The 20,435-nt window shown below is 41.4% G+C and overlaps 1 protein-coding gene across 2 annotated transcripts in view; it reads right to left on the minus strand.

Annotated features, from left to right (window-relative positions):
• The window catches only part of CA10 (carbonic anhydrase 10), a 148,131-nt gene extending 128,971 nt beyond the window's left edge, over positions 1–19,160 (minus strand). The window contains exons 1-2 of one of the 2 annotated variants that reach the window (XM_064728695.1): positions 18,894–19,160; positions 17,777–18,284 (exon numbers count right to left, since the gene is read on the minus strand). In XM_064728695.1, the coding sequence (XP_064584765.1) occupies positions 17,777–17,837 (61 nt within the window). In that variant the 5' untranslated portion in view covers positions 17,838–18,284; positions 18,894–19,160. The remainder of the gene's footprint in view (positions 1–17,776; positions 18,285–18,893) is intronic. The other variant, XM_064728696.1, reaches the window with a different exon arrangement.
• Positions 19,161–20,435: the final 1,275 nt, after the last annotated feature.

The following is a 20,435-nucleotide window of genomic DNA, read 5'->3' on the forward strand; positions in this document are numbered from 1 at the left end:
CAGAGAAAGGGCTACTGCTGGGACCCTCAGTGCTGAAGAAAACCCTCAAAGGCTCATTAACTGAAGCCAACCAGCAGTGCCATGAAAGGCCACATCAGCCAGACTTCCTGGCATACCAAGGTACAAGTATAATGGATTTTTAGCACACGATACAAACTCCCAATACGTTTCAGTTTTACTCCCTGAATATTTCTGAAGAGGTGGTGTCCCTTTTATTCACATGAGCAAATGAAAGCCAGAGTCAGAGAAAGATTCTCTACCTTTTAGTAGACAATTGACAGCCCCAATGAACATTTTTACAGGATTTAGACATGCAGGTCATTTGATATGTATAGAATATTTCTCTCATTGACCTGTTTCAGCTGTAAATACTCAGCACTTCTCCAAATCAGGCCTTGGAGGAAACAAGGAACAGATAATTAGTGACCACCGTCAAAAAATTTGGTTAAAGTATGTTGCCATGCAACACAAATTCTGCAAGAGACTGTGATAAAATTCTATTCTCTAGATAAACCTTAAATTCCTTTGTGACTATCTCTTCCTGCAATCCCTTGCTTTATTCACTGCATCCCACAACCTCTGCATTAAAACAATAATGTGCTTAATTAGTGTCTTTTCCCACACAACCTTTGCAATGGAATTTCTAAAGTGCTAAGATAACTTTAGTTGTGAAGATGTACAAATTCCTCACTTGCTTCTTCTCTCATTTTTAAAGAAGACTTGAAAGAAAACCCTTTACCAAACAGCCTGATTTAGTACCTACCAAAGTGATTACAAAATTAGGTCTTTCCAGTCTTTGTCCCTCACCTCACTACTTTCTCAAACTGATTTTCTCCCCTTTTTCTGCTTCCACCATTCTATAGCTTCTCATTTGGGCACAATCTCCTCCACAGCAGGTGTCTGCTCATCTGCCCACCCCAGCACAACTGTCTTCACCCAGCCATTCCTAGTTATAGCAGATCCCAAAATCTAGCCTAAAGCCCTTCATTTGATAAGACGTAGGCTTTGGAACTTATTTTGAGCTTACCAAGGAAATCTGTTTCCCTCAGATGCTGACTCCATTTTTATCACACTCATATATGCAAATCTATGCATGCGTGTGATGCGGTGCGCATCTGTGGGCATAATATTTGCAACCGTAATAAATGTGAATCTGATTTATATGAAAGAACAACAGCAGATGAGATCAAGCAACCTGGGAAAAACCCAGATGAGACACGAGTGCTTCCGGTAAGAGTGGGTTACTGAAGAGCTCCTGGGAGCAGGAGAGAGGACATGCCTGGGGAAGTGATTCCCTAGACTGGCAGTTACAGCAATGAAAGGACATTTGAGGAGCATGGACAGAACCAGGGGACACAGGTATTGAGCTGAGCACTGGCTTTTTCAGCTTTTTTTCTTCAAAGCTGCTCCACCTCCATTTGTCCCACACCCTGGATTCAGGTGGAAACAAGTTTGGGAACTGCAACCAGTAAGCAGCAAAACGTTGGAAAAAACCCCACAGAAATAGGCAGCAAAGAGAGATCCTTCATTTTAAACCTTCCTGCCATAACAGATAGAGGTTTAGGAATCTCCCAAGCCAGAGCTTCTGCTGCATTAACCTAGCAATAACAGACCAGTAATGCTTACTGCTCTCACCTCTAGGAAGAGGCAGTCTCTAGCTAGGACAACTCAGGTGTATATTTAGAAAGATCAGTGGAGCTATGCTGACTTACTGTGCAGAATATCATTTAGGCTGTAGTAGCATCCAAAAGCTCCAATTAGGAGGAGAGTTCCATCCTGTCAGGCACCAGATGAATACCCACAGTCAAGCATTCCCTATTCCAGAGAGACTGGCCAGGCTGCCTTCATATGCTTCTAATTGGGCTCTCCTTGAAATTCATCCTGATTCTGCAACATTTGCAGATTGCAGCTGTTTGTTTACTCCACTGGACTGGAACATGAGAATTACTTTAGTGCATCCCTTGTGGAATGCAGGCCTTGCCAGCAGACTAAAGGATGGAACCCAGGGCCTAATGGTAAGTTATAAAACATACCTTCGTCCTCTAGGCTCCAAATATTTGACAGGATCATCAATTTTTTTCTATCATAAATAAAACTGACCTCAGCCCTGTAGGCTCAATAAACAGGACATTCATGTTTCAGACATCTTGAACTGCCTATGGGAAGTTGATAGCTTCATCCAGATCTTTCAGGCGACATTCTGACCTTCCTCTCCTTTTGGGGAGGAAACCATGGAAAGAGAATAAAAAGAAAAGATGACATACATCCATCTTCCTCATTTTTTGTTCTGCCTATGAAATGAATTGAAATCAGCCCTTCCTGAAACAGCCTTTTCTAGTGTTTTATTCACTGGGATATTACAAATCATTTTAAACTCCTTATCTAATTGTCTTCAACAATGCACAAATTCTGAGCACCTAAATATGACATGAGGTCCATAATGTCACTTATAACTAAACAACTCTAGGAGAGGGATCATTAAGCTCATCACTGACATCTTTAAAAAAAAAACAAAAAACAAACCTGTTTTGAGGCTGATGAAAGAACAAAAGCAAAGTCAAGGTCCCAAGTTCACATAAATTCTACCCTGTAGATAGCAAGCAGAAGATTCTCTTGGGGACAGTGGGAACTAAAATCAACTGCTGCCTTTCTTCAGGAATAGGGATGTTAGGTAAGGCACAAGGAAAGGAGGCCACATAAAACACTTGCAATATTTCAGCCTCACCAGAGCTGTACCTGGGAAGGCTTTCACTGGCAAGCATCTGATTCTGTCAGCTCTTTGTTACATAGCAGATTTTATTCCGCAGCTGAAGACCTTCAAAACAACAAAACCATGCAAAGGAAAAGCAGATTGACTTTTTGGCAGGAAGTCAATGTGCAAATACTAATGAAATAATCTCAGTAAGCAGTCAGACTCTTCAAAGGTCAACAGCAACACAGTGAAGAACTTCAGCATTTAAGTTATTAACAATTCTGTCTTCAAGTATTCTGGCAGCTTCTGTGCTCTGAGTAAAAGGTTTTAAAAAAATGATCAAGATTTGATGACTGAACAGTCAGGGTCTCTACACCTCTATCTCTGTGACTCTTCAGACAAAGAGATTTTGTTCCTATGGGAGCTAACAATCCAATTCCTAACTATTTAGGAGCAGAACCAAAAGCACTTAGGAAAGTGGACTGTCATCAATGCTCTTTCTCATTTGCTTCTGGTGAAGTACAATATGGAACACCCAATCTCAGTGCTATCTTCCATTACTTGCATTCTCCCTATTAATCTGTATCTCATTCTTTTATCTGTTTCTCCACTCTTCTACTTAAACCTCCACAACCAAATACTCTTAGTTCCTCAGTAAGGGGGATCCCTCACTGATCTCCCCATGTCCTTCTTCTCTCTTAATGCAGAATACAGGGTTGGGGTGCAAGCAATGACAGACAATGGTGAGGAGAAAATTATGCTCAGGAATGAAAGTCAATCACTTCACACTGCCTAAGTTTTGAAATACCTTATGTGAAAGTCACTTGCTGCCCCACAGTCCAATTTTGGTAGAGCAAAAGTTAGTGGTGACAACTTCAGTTGTCTGGCTTTACTGGGATCAGAAGCAAGACTCCTGAAGAACTAAGCACAGTTAAAGTATTCCAGTTACTCAGTGGAGCACCTTCAATTCTCATGTTTATTACTTGAAATTATGGAGCACTGATACATTTCCTATATTGCACCTTTAGGAAACAGGATCAATCCTGCTGCGCTCCTGACAAAAACCCCATCACTGGCATTTCAATAATTAACAATATTAATTAATGCTGTATTAATCCTGCTTAGGGACACAATTTCTATTAACTGTGTATGAAGGAACACTTTATTCCACTCTTCACTATCCCACTGGGGACTTAAAAAAATCTCTTTATTTTCTTGTTGCTACTTTAGATGGCTCCTTCATATTGCAGATCTCCCTGAGTAAATTGTGAATTGCCAGGAAAAAATGTGCATATAAGGTAGACAATCCTCTTGTCTATGACTGGAAATTGTACTGAAGAGATTTAGATTGGTTTAATTGGATTCACTTCAGCATCTTCCAAACAAACAAACTAAATTAATACAAACCAGGCTAACTTCATCTGAGGAACTGCCTAAACAGTATTTTGTAGGCCTTTATTGAAGCTGGTATTTGATTTAAAATACCTTTTTATTCAGCCTTTGTTTTCAGAACATAAGAAAACAAAAAATCATAAACAACAAATGTAGAATTCTATGAGAGATTACTTGATTTTTACTCCTTGCTGTGCCTACATCAAACAAAGAAGGGTTGTTTTCTTTGTGTAAAAATGGTAGGGCTAGATTTCATTTCCACTTAATGCATTTGAGCTTCCTTATCCCTAACATGGGTCAACTATGAAATGAATGTGAACTAAATCCTAACTCTCCATGAATCATGGAATCATCAATAACTTAACCTTTCTGATCCAGCACTTTACCAAAGAAAATAAAAGCTTCAGAGGAACAAGAAGGGAGCACTAAGTTTCTGGTTATATTGATGTGTTTGGGATTGCCAGTCAGACCCCATTAGTTCCAAATCAGAGCAATCAAGAAGACAAAATGAGAATTCTTATCTGCATCTCTCCCCATCAATTTAGAAACGTATGGAAGGTGAATTCCACACTGGCATGAAGCCCTTTTGACTCACATTAGAGTGAGCCTCTTTGGCAAAGACACATCCAGGGTCAGACAATGGAACATCTCTGTATTTCACCTCCTCACAGTGTCACAACTGGGGACAGAACAGCAAGAAGTGACCTCAAGGCAAAGGAAAAGCAGCTCAGGTGACAGGGAAGTGGCAGTGGGCCACTAAAGGCTACAGATATATAGGTTTTATGTCCAGCAAGAAGTCATTTAGGTTAAAGGGAAGAGCTGTTGACTATGACACTGCCCAAGCTCAAATACAGCAAGTACGGAAGAAACACAGACATTTTACTCAACCTGTGAGAATTTGCTTTTGTTCTTTTATCAGTGTCAAACCAGAGTTTTTTAAAAAGATGTCTATGATGAGTTTAATGATCCCTTTCACAGAATTGTTTAGTTCTAAGTGGCAGTATGGATCTCATATCACATTTAGGGGCTCAACATTTCTGCATTGTTGAAGACAATTAGACAAGGGGTTTAAAATAACATATTAATATCCCAATGAAAAAAGCACTACAAAAGGCTATTTCAGAAAGGGCTGATTTGAGAGCAGATTTACTACTAGTGGCCACCAGGAAAATGGAAATTCATTTCAGATGCAGAAGGAAAAAATGAGGGAGATGGATATACATACCTGGCTAAGTTAGAATAATTTCACTAACGTATTTATAGTCTATAGCAACAGCTCTAAATCCACTGATAGTGAAAACTGCGTAGGAACAGCACAGTAAGTTCCAGGCTTCTAAGCTATCACTACAGTAACATAGTGTGTTTCCCAACATCTTTTGCAGTCCTTGGAGAGGTGTAGATGCAGATTTAATGAGCAATGCATGCCATCTGTTAATATTGCCTCTAAGAGCAACTGAGAAAAAAAAACAGGAATACTAAAAGTGCACAAGATGGCAGAAGCTTTAGAAAAATGGACCATCAATAATTGGGTTTTCTATGTAAGACTGCTATAGAAACAAATTCCCAGAAATGAGCAGACTACATATTTATTTTGCAAGAGTTACAATATTTAAGTCAGTCTTGAACCTGGATTTAACCAGGCAATAAACATTCAGGTTAACAGAGCTAGTGAGCATATCAGGCTCACCAAAATGCCTGGAAAAATGCCACATCCCAGGACCTGAACCTGCAGGATCCAAACTCTGGGCTCACTACTTTGTTAATGAACTAGAACAGCATTTTTGAGTTAAGCTGATTTACATAAAGTATTGCCTATACAAAAAAGTAAGACAGTATTTCCTTATAGCTGATAGGACAAAACCTTCATTTTATTCATTGAGTCATATACATTTCAGTCTTATATTATTAATTTCTTCTTCCTCAAGAAAGCTTGCCAGAAATTCATTTCAGTGCTTTGGGTTTACTTCCACAGTCCCAGGTTTATTTGAACACACTATTAAATCTGTAGGGAAAGACGTACATGACAGGAGGTCCATAGTTTGCATGGTGAGGTATCTTTGGCCTACTTTATCACAAAGCTTTGTGACAAGAACAGATGTAAAAGCGCCTTGCAGTCCTTAATCAAGACATACTATTAACTGAGATAACCAGAAGGCAAAAGAATAAGCCAAGTCACCAGGGTTCAGAAACAGAGATGGTTGCAGGAGATAAAGGGTTTATTTTAATCCCAGGAATTCCCTGGCAGAGTTTAAGTCAATTATAATGTTAAAGGCATATTACCTTGCGGTATGCTAGTATAAAGATGTAGAATACACTCGTAGTAATTTAATAATAATAAAATTTTACTAAATACTGACCATTTGAATCACAAATGCATTATTTTTCAGTGATTTTAATGGGTTATTAATTTATGCAAGTTACAAAGAGACATTACTTTCATTTTCCAAATAGATTATTCCAAGTACAGTTAAAACACAAAACTATACTGTTTCATAACTTCTGCAGAGAAAACAAAGGCAAAAAAACCCTACTGGTGAAGTACAATAGGGTGGTGGTGACAACCACCCCTGTTAATGGCAGATAGACTGAAGGGACATAGGGGATGTTTTAACAGTTAGGGAGAGTTGTACCACACAGTAAATCCAACATTTCATTTCTGTACTTCTTATTTTAGTTTCTACTAATGCCAGCTCATATCTAAACAATGTAACATTTCATCCACATTTATTAGAAATGCAAATTAGTAAGGGAAACACTCTTACTATGCTATAGAATAGGGGAAATAAAAAAGCATAAAGTTCACTTCCATTCAAGAATAGCCAACATCAGTCTCAAAGAGCAATAAACAATAAGATACTGCTAACACCAAACATGAAGAAAGACAGTTAAAACTGTTACAAATCCATATCACTCAGTTACTTAACAATCTATAGGTTCAGTCAATTTAAAAGATCTAGGAACAGAGGCTTAGTGGATTAGTAACAACAGACCATTAATCCCTGCAGCCTCAATTTTAATCCAGCAATAACCAAAGTGATTGAAAATCATTCTGACACGTGACTAGTAAAGCTCCTGAGCATGGTCCTCTCCCACACCTTCATCCCCACTGCAGAGGTCATGGCACCTTTCTAATGGGACTATTTACCAAGGGATCTCTGCTTCATGCTTAACTAAACTCTAGGCCAACATTTATGGCAGAGTAATTCCTCTGCACACTACCTCCCTGAATTAACAGCTGATTTTTTAAGATTTTATTTTGCATTTCATTTCAGCCTACATTAGCAAAGCTTTCTTTCTTTCCTGGAAAAATATACAACACAAAATTGTCGAAAACAAATACTCTTTTTCCACATAAGAGTTTAAATAAATATGTAGGAATTGATGACTGTCATCCTAGGCAAATGCCAGGAGATTATTTCTGTACAGTTTATATAATATCAGCTAAAGTTACATCCAAAAAAACTTGAGTTTTAAAAATAATGCACTAGTATTACATCATATACTCTGGTTTTAAATATAAGAATGCTTTATTCCAAAGATGTTAACTTCTGGAGTATTCAGAGACTAGAACCAATTCTTGAATGATCAGTAATGTAACAATATTAAGCAATACAGACACATTTCATCATTTAGTCCTCCACAACAGTTATCAGGATATCAGTAAAGAAGCCATTGAAAGAGACATCTTGCAAAAAGGATTTAAATTCAGCTGTTGCTACCTGTGGCCTGAAATCTAAGCCACAGGTTCGTTTTCAGGAGCATTAAAAGAAAGATGCTGACTACCTTGTAGTCGGAAACACTCTTTTATTACTGCAAAGTGAATAAATATTTAAAAACATAAAAACACAGCAGACACAGAAGGTCCCAGTTACACAGAACAGGGAACTAAAAAGGGGAGAGTTCTGAGAGTTATGCTGCTGTTTGTGAAGCATTAAGTAGCACCAAAGTAGGACAAAGGCTGGAGGAGAGAAAGGAGAAAGTCTGCAAGCTCTGTGCCCTTTGGTAGATGTAATCCAAATACAAAAATATGATGTAAATGTATTGCAGAGACGTCCAGCTGTTTTTACAAACAGCACAAAACTTTTTTGTGTATGGTAGAAATTGATTCATAATACTCTGAATAAGCCCTACCTCATTTGAAACGTGAGGAACTTTTCTGCTGACACAGACTGAACATGCCACCAGCAGTGGAGAGGACAGGTTTGCCCTGCTTGGTCCCAGACAGAGGAATGGATCCTCAATGTAAAATAAATTACATTTTCCCCCCAAACAGTTTTCTCTCAGTCTGACTAAACTCTGCTTATCTAATCTAAACTCTGCCAGCTGCTTGCACAGAACCAGCAAGAGGCGTCCCAGACATTCCTGTAGGCACCTCCTGGTCCACAAGTGAGTTCCCATTCCAATGAATGTCCTCTTTATATTAGGACTTGAGGTCAAATCAAGAGAAAATTAAAATCTGTGCTGGGAAGAAAGTGGAACAGAAACTCACATATAAAAAGCACTGCATATTACAATTCACCTCTTGTAATTTCACTTTTTAGTCTTCTGGTTTGTGTTTACTATTGTGGAAGATGGTGTCTCTTTCTTTCAGGATATCCATACACTGAGAATTAACAAAACACAATCCAGTTTATATGAATTCTGATTGTACAGTTTCACTTGCTGTGTTCATCACCCTAGAAAATCCTGCATCTTTGCTTTACCACATAAAGAACTGAGATTATTTTATTCAGATAAAAGCCCATTTTCTATACAACTGTATAATTTAAAGAGAGATTATGAAAATTTTTGCTCATCTTAGCCAGGCTTTTCCTATGATTTTGTATTATTCATGTATGACACCACTGCTACTCCTTGCTTCAGCAAAGCGCTTCAGCACATCCTTAATCTAAGTTGTCTTACACAATTACATGTTAAGACTCAGATTCAGCAGAACACTTAAGCATATCTTTTAAGTTTTTCATTTTGCTGAATCTGGCTGTTATGTATCAGAATAAAATGTAAAGAGGATGACTCAGTTTTTAGCTTTTATATTTATGCTACCTAATAAAATAAATCATATTATTTATTACTGTATTTTTCATCCTGTTTCACAGTGTGCTAAATACCTAAGACTCTAGAGCAAAGGCACAATTACAGACTGGCAAAGATGAATTGTTAACAATTTGAAGAGAGTGCTGGGGGGGGCTACTGAAGATAAAAAATTATGCATCTGCAGATAACTTGAAATTCCAGTTGGAATTACTGCCACACAGTACCCTCAGGATTATCAGGGCAAGCAAAAGGAGACTGTGGAGTCCTTATGGATTACTTTGTTTTCTAGCAGGTACAAAAAACAGTATGACAATAAGATAATGCTTATAAATATGAATGTGAAAAGAAATATCCCAAAACACCACATATGTTGAATCCAGGTGATTATAACGCAAAATAAAAAATGGGAGGAGTTAGACATGATAGGCAAAATGCCCTGGGGTGAGGTTTCAACCTCAAAACAAATTCACGTATCCAAGAATTCCAGCAGTACAGAAATGAACCTGTTGGGCTGCTGAGACCTAATTTCAGAGAGAAAATTTAGGACCGAAATCGCTGGTGCCCTTTACTGTGTGTTGCCACCTACACCCACACTGAGGGGATGTGAAACACGAGGCAGCAAAGTGCTGCACTTGGAGGAACCCACTCGTTACTCACAGCCCAAACAGAGCCAGAAAAGACCAACGGAGTGAATCTCAGTAATTTAAACAGAATTTAAATAACACGCGTTTATGAAGGACCCTTGTATGGATCTGAATTTTTCCTTAATATCATGCTAACTCCTGGAAAGCAATTTTATTCTAATTTATTTAATTCTTGTGTATGCCATAACTGTAGCTCAAAATAACTTCACTGCATGCATGATGATGGTAAAAATCACCTTGTAGTAGAAAGGCAAAGACAGAAGGAGGATCCAGCCCGTGAGGGGACACACCAGGGCCCTTATGCGACCCTGAACTGTGTATTCCCTGCAAACTGCTCCAAGTTTGACACCAAAACTCTTTTAAAATTTTTTTAAGCTGAAATGTAATGCAAACCTCTTTCATTCATACCTTTCACTCTTAGAAAAACCAAGACAAGCAGACCCATTCAGAGAACTCTCCTGTCAGTAAGTGTTTACACACAACCCAGAAGTAGCATTAAGACCAGCATAAGGTCAGTTAAACTCCTTTTCTTTCCAGCAGTGGGGACAATCATAAGGTCACTCAAACACCTTTCCCTTCCCTTCCATAACTGCCACTTCCCACGTGGGAAAATAGGAGCCTCAACTCCAAGGCATGTGGCATTCCACTGATGTAGAAACAAAGAGCTTGTTCCGCAAAAAATTTCACTCCCAGGAACACTACTGAAATGCTGTGATCCTTTTTAGCAGCAGGTATAAATTTTCACCACCACTTTTTTCACCGAAGTTTCTTTTCTCTGCCATGATGCCCAAATGAAAGTTAATGCTTTTTCTAGCAGCCCAAGAATGTCAAATTGCCAAACAAACGAGCTGTGGCAGCAGGAACCCTTCCTGACCTGCTCTCTGAAGTACCCAAACACCATCCTACTGGGAATGGCAGGGTTTGCTGGAGGACACAGCCACTTCAACATCACTCCAAACACTTGTTTTCCATGGTCACACGTACAAAAGACCCTTCACTGGCACTCATTATCTTTTTCTTTTAGCATTAATAATCCATAGGAGTCCTGCTGGCAAAGCAAAAAATCCTCTTAGGATTATTCCTGAAGCAGAACAGGGCTGTATAGTAGTTAACAGCAGGAAGGAACTTAAATTGGAAACAACCCACAAAAATGACAAGAGGATGATTTTTCAGAAACCACGTTTCCCTCTAAATTCATCTACTCAAATGCTATTTCCAAAACATAGAGATGTCAACACATTTAGAGGGGAAAAAAAAAAAAGAATAACGTTGCTTAGCTGCCTCCTCCATGCATGTGCTTAGAAGCTGCTTTGGTTGACTCAGTGCACGATTCCTTCCATTCCATACTTAAAGCTTGACCAAGTTAAGGACTAATGATAAACGGAGGGAAAAAGACTGTATGCTTATTTTAGTATTTTTCTAAAAAGAACATCCTAATTAGTTATTTGTGGCTTACAGGTGCCGTGGTATTTTTCTGGCAACAATATCAGAAAAGTTAAAAACTGTGGGGCATTTAAATTTAATGCTGTTTTTACTACAGAAATACAAATGTTACAGATTCATGAATTCAAAACAGAAATGTTTTCATCGGGAAACATACATCTGACAATGAAAGTATTTCTTTAGTTCTGACCACTGATTTCAGAATGCAGTGTATGTGGAAACTGATCAACTTCCATTTCCCAAGATGAGTAAAAGTAAATTAATATTTTAGGGCTGTGATCTGAAGGGCTTTACCTGGGAGTCTACAGGAGGACAGACACCTGCCATCTAAAGCTTTTCTCATTGTTGACAGTTCAATTTTTGCAATTTTAAGGCCCAAATCTCAGTAGCACCAAAGCCCTTTATAACATTTTTGGGAGTTGCAAGGACTATTAGGGTGGATGTAAATATAAGTTACCTTTACCTCAACTGTCACCTGCTAAGCACTACATGACAAATTCTGCCAAATTGGCAAATTGGAAGTTTGCACTTATCAACATCCACGTGCATGAATGCAGCACTACATCACCAGAAAGGAACTACACAGGATATAGGTTTACCATGTTTCAGCCCTCTATTTTCATGACAATAATAGCTTGCTATTTTATCTCCACAAAATTTCAATAAAAGACCTTGGCAGCTTTTAAACTATCAATGGTTAAAAACAACAATAAAATACTCTAGAACTTTGAATTCAACTGTAAATAGGTTCGGCTGTAAAGCCTCTCCTCTCTCAAATGCCAGATTATTATCCTTTGAAAAAAATTATTTCCTATCTATTTACAAATAATGTTTCAACTCATTTACCGTAGTGCAATTTTTTTTGCTAACTGTACTTTTTGATTGCATTACAATGGAAATGCAGTCCCATTGTACAGTGTTGCCTTTAAACCAGTCAATTACAATTTGATCCCTATTTCCTATTCCTCCCAACATGGTGTGCAGAAAAGATAAAAACAAGACAGGAGAAAAATAACACTTATCCCAGTATTTCAGTACTGTCCACAACTGACTGTCATCTAGTTTTGTCTGCTGCTTGAGCTGGTAATGAGATAGTGATGGAACAGTTTTATACAGTTCTCTATTAACAGCCCAGATGAGCCAATCATCCTCTTCAGTCTTTGCCATGTTAAGTTTAGTCATAAACAATCAGCAATGATGAAAACAGCAACTCTCTCCTCAGCTGAATTACAACCTTTCAACCAAGTAAGAAAGTGATACTTTGACCAACAACAACAGAGAAAAAAAACCAATCTTTTAGAAAGAGCAGGAATTCCTTGTTCATTCTTATGCAAGGAATATTCAAAATGCAAATGGAAACCCATTTTAATCCTTGCTATATTTAAAATCTAGCTGTTGTAGAATTAAAAACTGAGAACTTTCCAAAAATGTCCAGGGCAAAACTTCTTGATAGCCTCAGCTGCATTTTAAAGAGCACCCTTAAATTGAGAGCACTTAATTTGAGTGGAGTTTGATTCCTTATTTTAATAATTTTATCTTGGAGACTTGGTATCTAGTTCAATTGGACTGCAATGAGGCAATACAACAAATTGAAGAGGTTTGAGAACTGGGTATCTACATCACTGAGATTTGGAAAAGAATAGCAGCAATAACCAGTTTCTTTCCACCAGTTTATTGGATGGAAAATAGCTCAGCCTAATATGCACAAAATCTATTCAGAAACATTCCCTTCCACTACCTTAACATAAGCTAAAAATACGTGTGTTGTTCCAGCACTTTAGTGCCTATCTGGTCATGCTCTAGTTGTAAAACTAACAATAAAAAAAAAATACAAGATACACACAAAAAAGAAGGTAAAAGCAGACATTTACAGAAGACTACAAAGGCTATTTCCATAGAATTTGCAAGCAGAAACGTCTTCACACCTTTTGAGAAAGTGGAAAAAAAAATCACCAAAGTGAGAAAGCAGTCCAGAGCTGAGGAACTGAGAGTGTCGGGATCCAACCTATGGTCCCTCCATTCCGTGAATGTGAGCAGACTGACTGAATCCATGTGGATTTTCAGTAACATCAACAAACTCCAGGCACACATGAAGGGTTTGCCCACAGACATGAGGCTCTGGAGATGGTATTAAAGCAGGAAAAAAATACTGTAATGGGTAAAGTTTTTAGTTACCAGAAACCTTCTACATGTTACACCTTCCTTTATACCTAGTGCCCACTTTTATATGTGTGTGTATACTTATATGTATGTGCTATATTCCCTCCCCTAGGATATTAAATATCTTTCTTTAAAAAGTGATAGAAGAAGCTATTTCCTGTGACACTAGTTGAGGATAACTAACACTGTTTCAACATTTTTGTCCTAACATAATGAACCATTCACTGTTCTAATGTTGGACATTAGAGCTTTGATATTCTTCTTGTCTACAAGAATACTTCTGTCTGAATTATCTCGGGTTGTGTAATGCTATGAGAAGATGAGTTATCAGACTTTACAGACCATGATTCCACAAGTAATTCCAGCCCTGGCATAATTTAGAGTTCATACAGGGCATCTCTGTGTTATGCCAAGTAAGAGCTCAGAAACTGCAGAAGCTCCAAGACAGAAAATGAAGTGGCAATGTGCTCCAAATCCACCTCCAGTCCTCAGTGCCAGGAGATGCCATATCAGATGCTCAATACATACTGGAATTCCTGGATAGATGAAGGTTTTTTTACACCATCTCAGTTGTTTACCATACATGATTTATGGCTCTTGTACGCTGCCCAATAGGCCACAGAAGGGATTTGGCCACATGTGCCTTGACAGCATGGCAAAGGATGAAAATACGTCGAAATAACAAGACAGCTTTCATCCATATTAGTTCCCAGAAGCCAAACCAAGAAGAGGTAGTATATCAATTCATAGGAAGGCACAAATATGTTGACCATGAAGGTTTTAGAAATAATTTTGTTGATGTATTAACAGAAAATGCACATGGAAATCTTCTTAACAACTTCACGCAATTTCATTTCCTTATTTAACCAAGAATCCTGCAAAGTTTTGAAAACAACTTCCTAGCCTTTTTTTCTTGAAATTGATTACTAGTATTGAAATTCACAAAAAACCTTCCTTGTGGCTCATACAAATTTTTGTGTAAGCAAAGGTGACAGCCACCTAAGAACACTGATGCTAGTTCATATTTGGTGGTATTATTACTCAGGAAGGAAATTCTGGACATCATACAACTCCTATCTTCTCTGCATGCAAACAGTGTAATTCCTGTGCCAGCAGTATCTGCATCTTCAAAGGAACAACATCTAGTGAGGGCTTATTCCAGCATTCTGTCCCCAGGACATCTTCACGACCTTTGCTCTGCGCTCCTTCTATGCTGAACAATATCATTAGAAGGACAAAACCTCAAAAGTCATAATACAAATAATCACTATTTTTCCCAGAAACTACAACTGAAAGGACTGAATATGACTTTGAAGAAAAGCCAAGGCTTTCATTTTTGTCTAAAGGAAAGAAATGGTTTTTGTGGTCCTCCAGCCTGTTTGTATTTCCCATTTGCATCTGCACAAGGAAACTAGATTCTCTTTTCAAACAAGCAATTCCAAGTAGCAAAAGCCTTAATTCAGTATGCCAAGAAAATAAAAATATTGTTCCCAAAGTTCACAGATAAATTACTTCCCAAACACATGGAAGAGCCAGTAATAAAAAAAAAATAAAATTTCTAAATCTCAGTATAATTTCTTCCAAAACAATCAATCTCTGCTATGCACAAGTAACTGACTCATAAAAAAATTAAGTATAAAATATTTTGAAAATATATATACACCTCTTTTTAATAGATTACATTACTTTCCATGTACTAAGTCTCCAATAATTTATGAATGCAAGACACCAAAGAGTCAACTGTATACCTTCATCATTACTTATTTTAAATAAGAGACATAGCACAAGTGCTACATTCAGCATAATTTATACTTAAATGTTATATAAATACACAGCAAAAGAGATAACACTGAACCAGTGTTTAATAAGTTTTATTAATAGTGATTAAAGAACTTAACAGTGTTCAATTCAGTGAATGACATTATCCCCTTGAAGAGCAGCCCCTAACAGGCCCTAATCCAAATAACCACTGGAATTAGCAGGAGGAAGATCACAGGTTTAAACAGACACTGAATCAAGCACTTGCTAATGTTCAGGAAAGATCCACTTACAGCAGACCTGTCTTGAGTCTTCACTGCTGAAACAACTGAATGAATAAGAAAGGGAAAAAAAAAAAAAAAAAAAGAAAATACTGCCACACTCCTTAATTCACATTGCAGTAATTCAGTAATTTGCAGCACTAGTGCTCAACTAGTGGGTTCTTAAAGTAACACGTTGAATGAATGACCAGTGCTGAAGTGCTAAAATACAATCGGCAATCCTGTGCTGAGGCAATCCCTTAACAGGCTTCATGACATCTCCTACTTGCACTGTTATCCAGACATTCCAGCTAGATAATTTGCTACAAAACCCAGTGTAAAAAGGATGGCAGAGGCAACATACAGAGCATTAGCGCCACTCAGATATCTACAGATCTTAATCCTTTTTACCAAGACGACAGATAGTGAGGAATCCTGAAAAAAAACCCAAAATCCCCAGGAAAAAAGAAAAAAAGAAAACAAGACTGAAGCATGTATACATCCTCTGTGTGGACAAAATTATCTGAAACCACAGCCTTGACCATGCGGCAGAAGCATCCCACCATTCACTCACTCCCTTTATTCCCTCCAAAACAAAAAAAAAAAGGAAGAAAAAAGAGAAAAAGGAAGAAAAAAAGAGGAAAAGCAAGCAAACACGGCGTGAGTGTGTACAGTATCAGGTATTAGTGCTAGAGGGAGATGGAGAGCGATGGGAGCCCCTGCAGGACTGATGCCACTGGTTCAGAAGCCTGGGCTCCCCGGTTGGAAAAGAGAAGGAGGGCGGGAGCTCAAGGAACGCTGACAGCTAAATGCATGGCACAAGCAGCTGCACAGACTGGGACAGCTTCTTTCTGTCTCAGGATGTTACTGTCACAATGGCCAAGAGAGCGCTGAGCTGCAGTTTGCTATTCTCACCGTGGTACTTTAAAAAGTACCTGATCTGAGGAGCACTGGACAGGCGGCACATCCCACTGAGCTAAATAGATAAGTGTGAGATTTCAGCGACAAGAGGCAGCAGGTTTTGCTGTTCTAACAAGCGAGAGAGAGGATTTTTCTGATGGCACCAATGGGCACCCGTGGAAGGTCAGCCTGGGGTGCTGGCAGTGTCACCCGCGTGCCTAGTGGCAGATGGTGCCAGTCTGCAGGGATAAAAGGAAGGCTGACGCACACTGTGGGCTGACAGCGATGTTATTTGCTCAGGAATAAAGGAGCTTTGGGGCAGGTGCAGGCAGGACAAATTAACAGGGATGCTGAGCCCCCAGCGCTGATGTGTGCCCAGCCCGGGGGCTCGAGGGGTGGATAAACTGGGAGGTGCTGCCAGGGGGCTGCGGCTGGGACACAGCCCAGGCCAATCTCTGCATGGTCCCAGGAGAGCTCTGGAGCTGCCTCTCCTTACGGACATCCAGGCTGGACACTGAGATGGCCACCAGCACCCCGGATCTCCCTCCGGCAGCATCTTGCTTGTGCTGCTTGTGTTCCCATTTCTGGACTTACGCAATGGCTAGAGGGCAGAGGCAGCCTGTGGGAAGTGGGGCAGTGGGAGATGCAGGCAGCCTGCACACCCATGGGGGGGGCTCCCCGAAATGTCCCGAACCAGAAAACTGGCCACCTCACCACCCCTGCCTCCTGCAATGTAATTATTCCAGCATGAGCGACATGACAAATTAACAGGGGGTTTTGCAGTCAAAGAGAGTATTCCCCGAGAATAAATTGTTCAAATCCTTTATGCTAGACAACTAGCCATGCCTATTCATTAATTGGACAAGCTCTGGTGACAACTGAAATGACCTTACCTTCTACATATTGAAAGGAGAGCAATCTTTGCAAGCTTAAAATAAAGCTGTAAATCCCAGCCAGCACAGAGGCTCCCTGAATGGGACTTTTTTTTTTAAGAAAAAAAAAATTCACAGCACAGACACACTACAGCTCATTTTAAAAGCAGAGACACTTTACTGTTACCCTTTGCAGACCCTGAATCGTGGCACCAGAACTTGACAACTCCATTAACAAACCACAAGCCCTTCAGGATCTGCACATCAGCCAAGCTTAAGAACTTCAAAAGATATGAAATTCTGGGATCACGGCAATGCTGCAAATAATTATCTCGATCAGGTACACTGGAATTATAAGCATCTTCTTTATCAGTACACCGTATTGTCTACCGCAACCAATGAATGATAATTAAGACACACGTATTGGAATTATGTGGGAGAGGGAAGTGATGAGAGTCGATTTCTGTCACAACCCACTCACACTACATCATCCATGGATTTTTCAACTACAGTTTTGACCTGGGTTTAACTGTTCCTCTTGCCCCTTAATAAGGGGACACTTGGGAACCCCGTACGGTATCTCCCCCCCGCTCCCTTGCCCTTTCTGTGCTTGCCGCATACCTGAAATGCAGACGATGAAATTCGCTTGCAGAAGAAAAAGCACCTCCCAAACAATTTCCATCCTCCGATTCTCATGCCAAGTGCATCCCTCGGCGAAAAAAAATAACAAAGATCAATATCGCAGTTTGAACGATCCCAGCAAATTTCCTTTCGGACTTGCAGACTGTATTCCCCAGATGTGCTGACAACACATGTCCGAGCTCTCTCTCCGCACGGCTCAAGCGAGATCCCTTCCCTTTCTTCGCCCTCCAAAAAAGATCACGAAGCCAACTGCCAACACCGGGCTCTTCCTCCTCGAGCGAGAAAAAATTCCACCAGATTTCCCAACACGACATAGACAACAAACCCCGACCGATCCGATATCCGGAGAGTCTCTCTATTCCAGGGGCGGCCAGGCGCAAATTAACCCCAAAACTCTGCACGTCTCAGCGGGGCAGTGCCGGCATGCCGGGCAAGGAAGCGGCGGAGGGAGGGGGGGATTCCCCTCCTGTTGCTGCTGCTGCTGCTGCTACAGAATGAGCGGAAAGAGATTAATACCGGCGGCAAGCCCCGCCATCCCCGCCGCGCTCGGAGCGCGCAGCCCCGGCTCCGGCCCCGCCGCAATCCCGGCGCGCCGCGGCGGCTCCGCCGAGCGACTGCAGGGGTCGGGCTTGCCCCGCGCACCGAGCGCCCTGCCCCGGGATGCACCCCCGCAGCCCCCCGCGAGTGCGAACGGGGCTGGATGGCAGCGGAGGAGGGGTGTGTGTGTGCCTGCGTGTGTGCGTGTGCATGTGTGTGTGTCCCAATGCGAACGGCACCAAGCGCGGAGTCCGCATCAAGCGCGGCTTGTGCGCATCGCCCGGCTTGGCTGAGGACGCCAGTATTTTAAAACTTATTTAAACAAGAAGGAAAAGACATTCAGACCCAAACTTCTGTCAGGTTGGTGGCAGAAGGGCACCGGGAGGCTCTAAGCGAGAGTTAGCGAAGTGCCTGCGCTGCAGTGCATATCTGATAGCATTCCCCGGGTACATCAGTTCTGCATAGCTTCCCCTCCCTCCCCCGGCCACAAAAAAAAAAAAAAAAAAAAAAAAAAAAAAAATAGCAGCACCAGTTTTGGGGCAATCGCTCACTTACTTACCCCCAGATATCCTCCTGGTTATTATCCCTCCCAGATCACCGGACGTGCCGCTCCAGCCCGCAGTTCCAAAAACAAATCGAGGTCAAGCTGCGAGCGGTCGGCTGCCACCGCCTACCTCCACCTCAGCTGTCGGGAGGTACCATAGCTGCTCGGCGCTCCCCCTGCTCCGCGGACCACAGCTACTCCGCCATGTCCCCGGGCTGCAGCCGCTGCTGCGGGGGCCGCGGGCGGCAGCGGCGGGCACGGCGGGGCTGGGGCGGCGGCGCGCACGGGCGCGGGCTGGGGGCGCGCTCCGCCGCGGAGGCGGCGCTTGCGCGGGCGGCGGCGGCGGGGCCGCTCTGCGCCGGGACCGGGCCGGCCGGAGCGGGGGCACACGGAGGGGCACGCCCGACCGACCGACCGACCGACCTGCCACGGGCTCGCCGGGCTGTCTGCTGCATTCCAGAGAGTGTTGCTCACTTGTGTTTAAATGTGCGGCCGATTTGATTTTGCTCTCCTGGAAAAAAAATTAAAAAGAGGCGCACCTGGCGCGGGGAAAGCCTGGTTTCCTGGCGGCGGATGGGGAGATTGGGCACAGCAAGGCAGCGCTGGCAGAGGCAGGGGCCGGGGGCTGCCCCGGGCCGCGCCGCCCGCCGGGATGGCTCGGGCTGCCGTGGAAGAAGGGAGGGGACAGGGGCTCAGGGCAGGTGTGAGCAGGTGCGACCGCTTCCACTGCGGATGCCTTCGATGATCACGGCAAGGCAGAGGAAAGGGGGAGGGAGGAAGATGCTTTGGGTACCAAACTGATCTCCCAGCTCCTGGCAGATGTGCGGAGGTCATATTACAAACCCTCCAGGGGGGGATGCATGCAGAATAGTTTGGGAACAGATTGGTTTGTAAACAGTTCTCAAACCTGGCCATACTTGGGGCAAACAAGGGCATACTTGTAAAATGCACCTTTGTGTGGATTCTAGCAAAAGGAGGATGCCTGGATCTCTGAATGGGGAAGGAAACCATCTTGAAGAGAAGAAACTACGGGGCTATGTTATTCCCATAGTCTCTGAGAAATGTGTGGAACTCCCAGGTTTCAAATATACCTGATGGTATTTAATTGTGGCAGATCAAGAAATTCTTGAGTGCTTCAGAGCAAATGGATGGGACAAAATCATCTCTGTTTTGAAAGGAAGAATTAGACTGCAGGCACTCAATAGTCAGTGTGATGCTTGTGTTTATTTTGCTGGTTTCCAGGGTAGTGCAAGTGCTCTTTGCACTGCAGCAGTGTCTGCTGATGTTTACTCCATCTCTTCTTATGGCTTACAAAGAGATTCAGGATTCTATCAAATTAATTGCTATTATCTGCCCACTGAGAACAGTGAGGCTGGACATGAGGCATTGTCATTCAAGGTTTATGGACAAGAGTTCTCATATATATTGATGGGGCTGTACAGCAGGAGGAAATCCTTTCCCTGACAGGTTTGCAGAATGCTGAGTTTCATTTTAATGCTTAAGTATTCTACGCAATTCTCTTCTTTAGGCCTTACTAAAAACGAGATTAATATCTCC

The sequence above is a fragment of the Zonotrichia leucophrys genome, chromosome 18, assembly GCF_028769735.1.
Source record: "Zonotrichia leucophrys gambelii isolate GWCS_2022_RI chromosome 18, RI_Zleu_2.0, whole genome shotgun sequence".
In the NCBI taxonomy this organism is placed as follows: Eukaryota; Metazoa; Chordata; class Aves; order Passeriformes; family Passerellidae; genus Zonotrichia; species Zonotrichia leucophrys.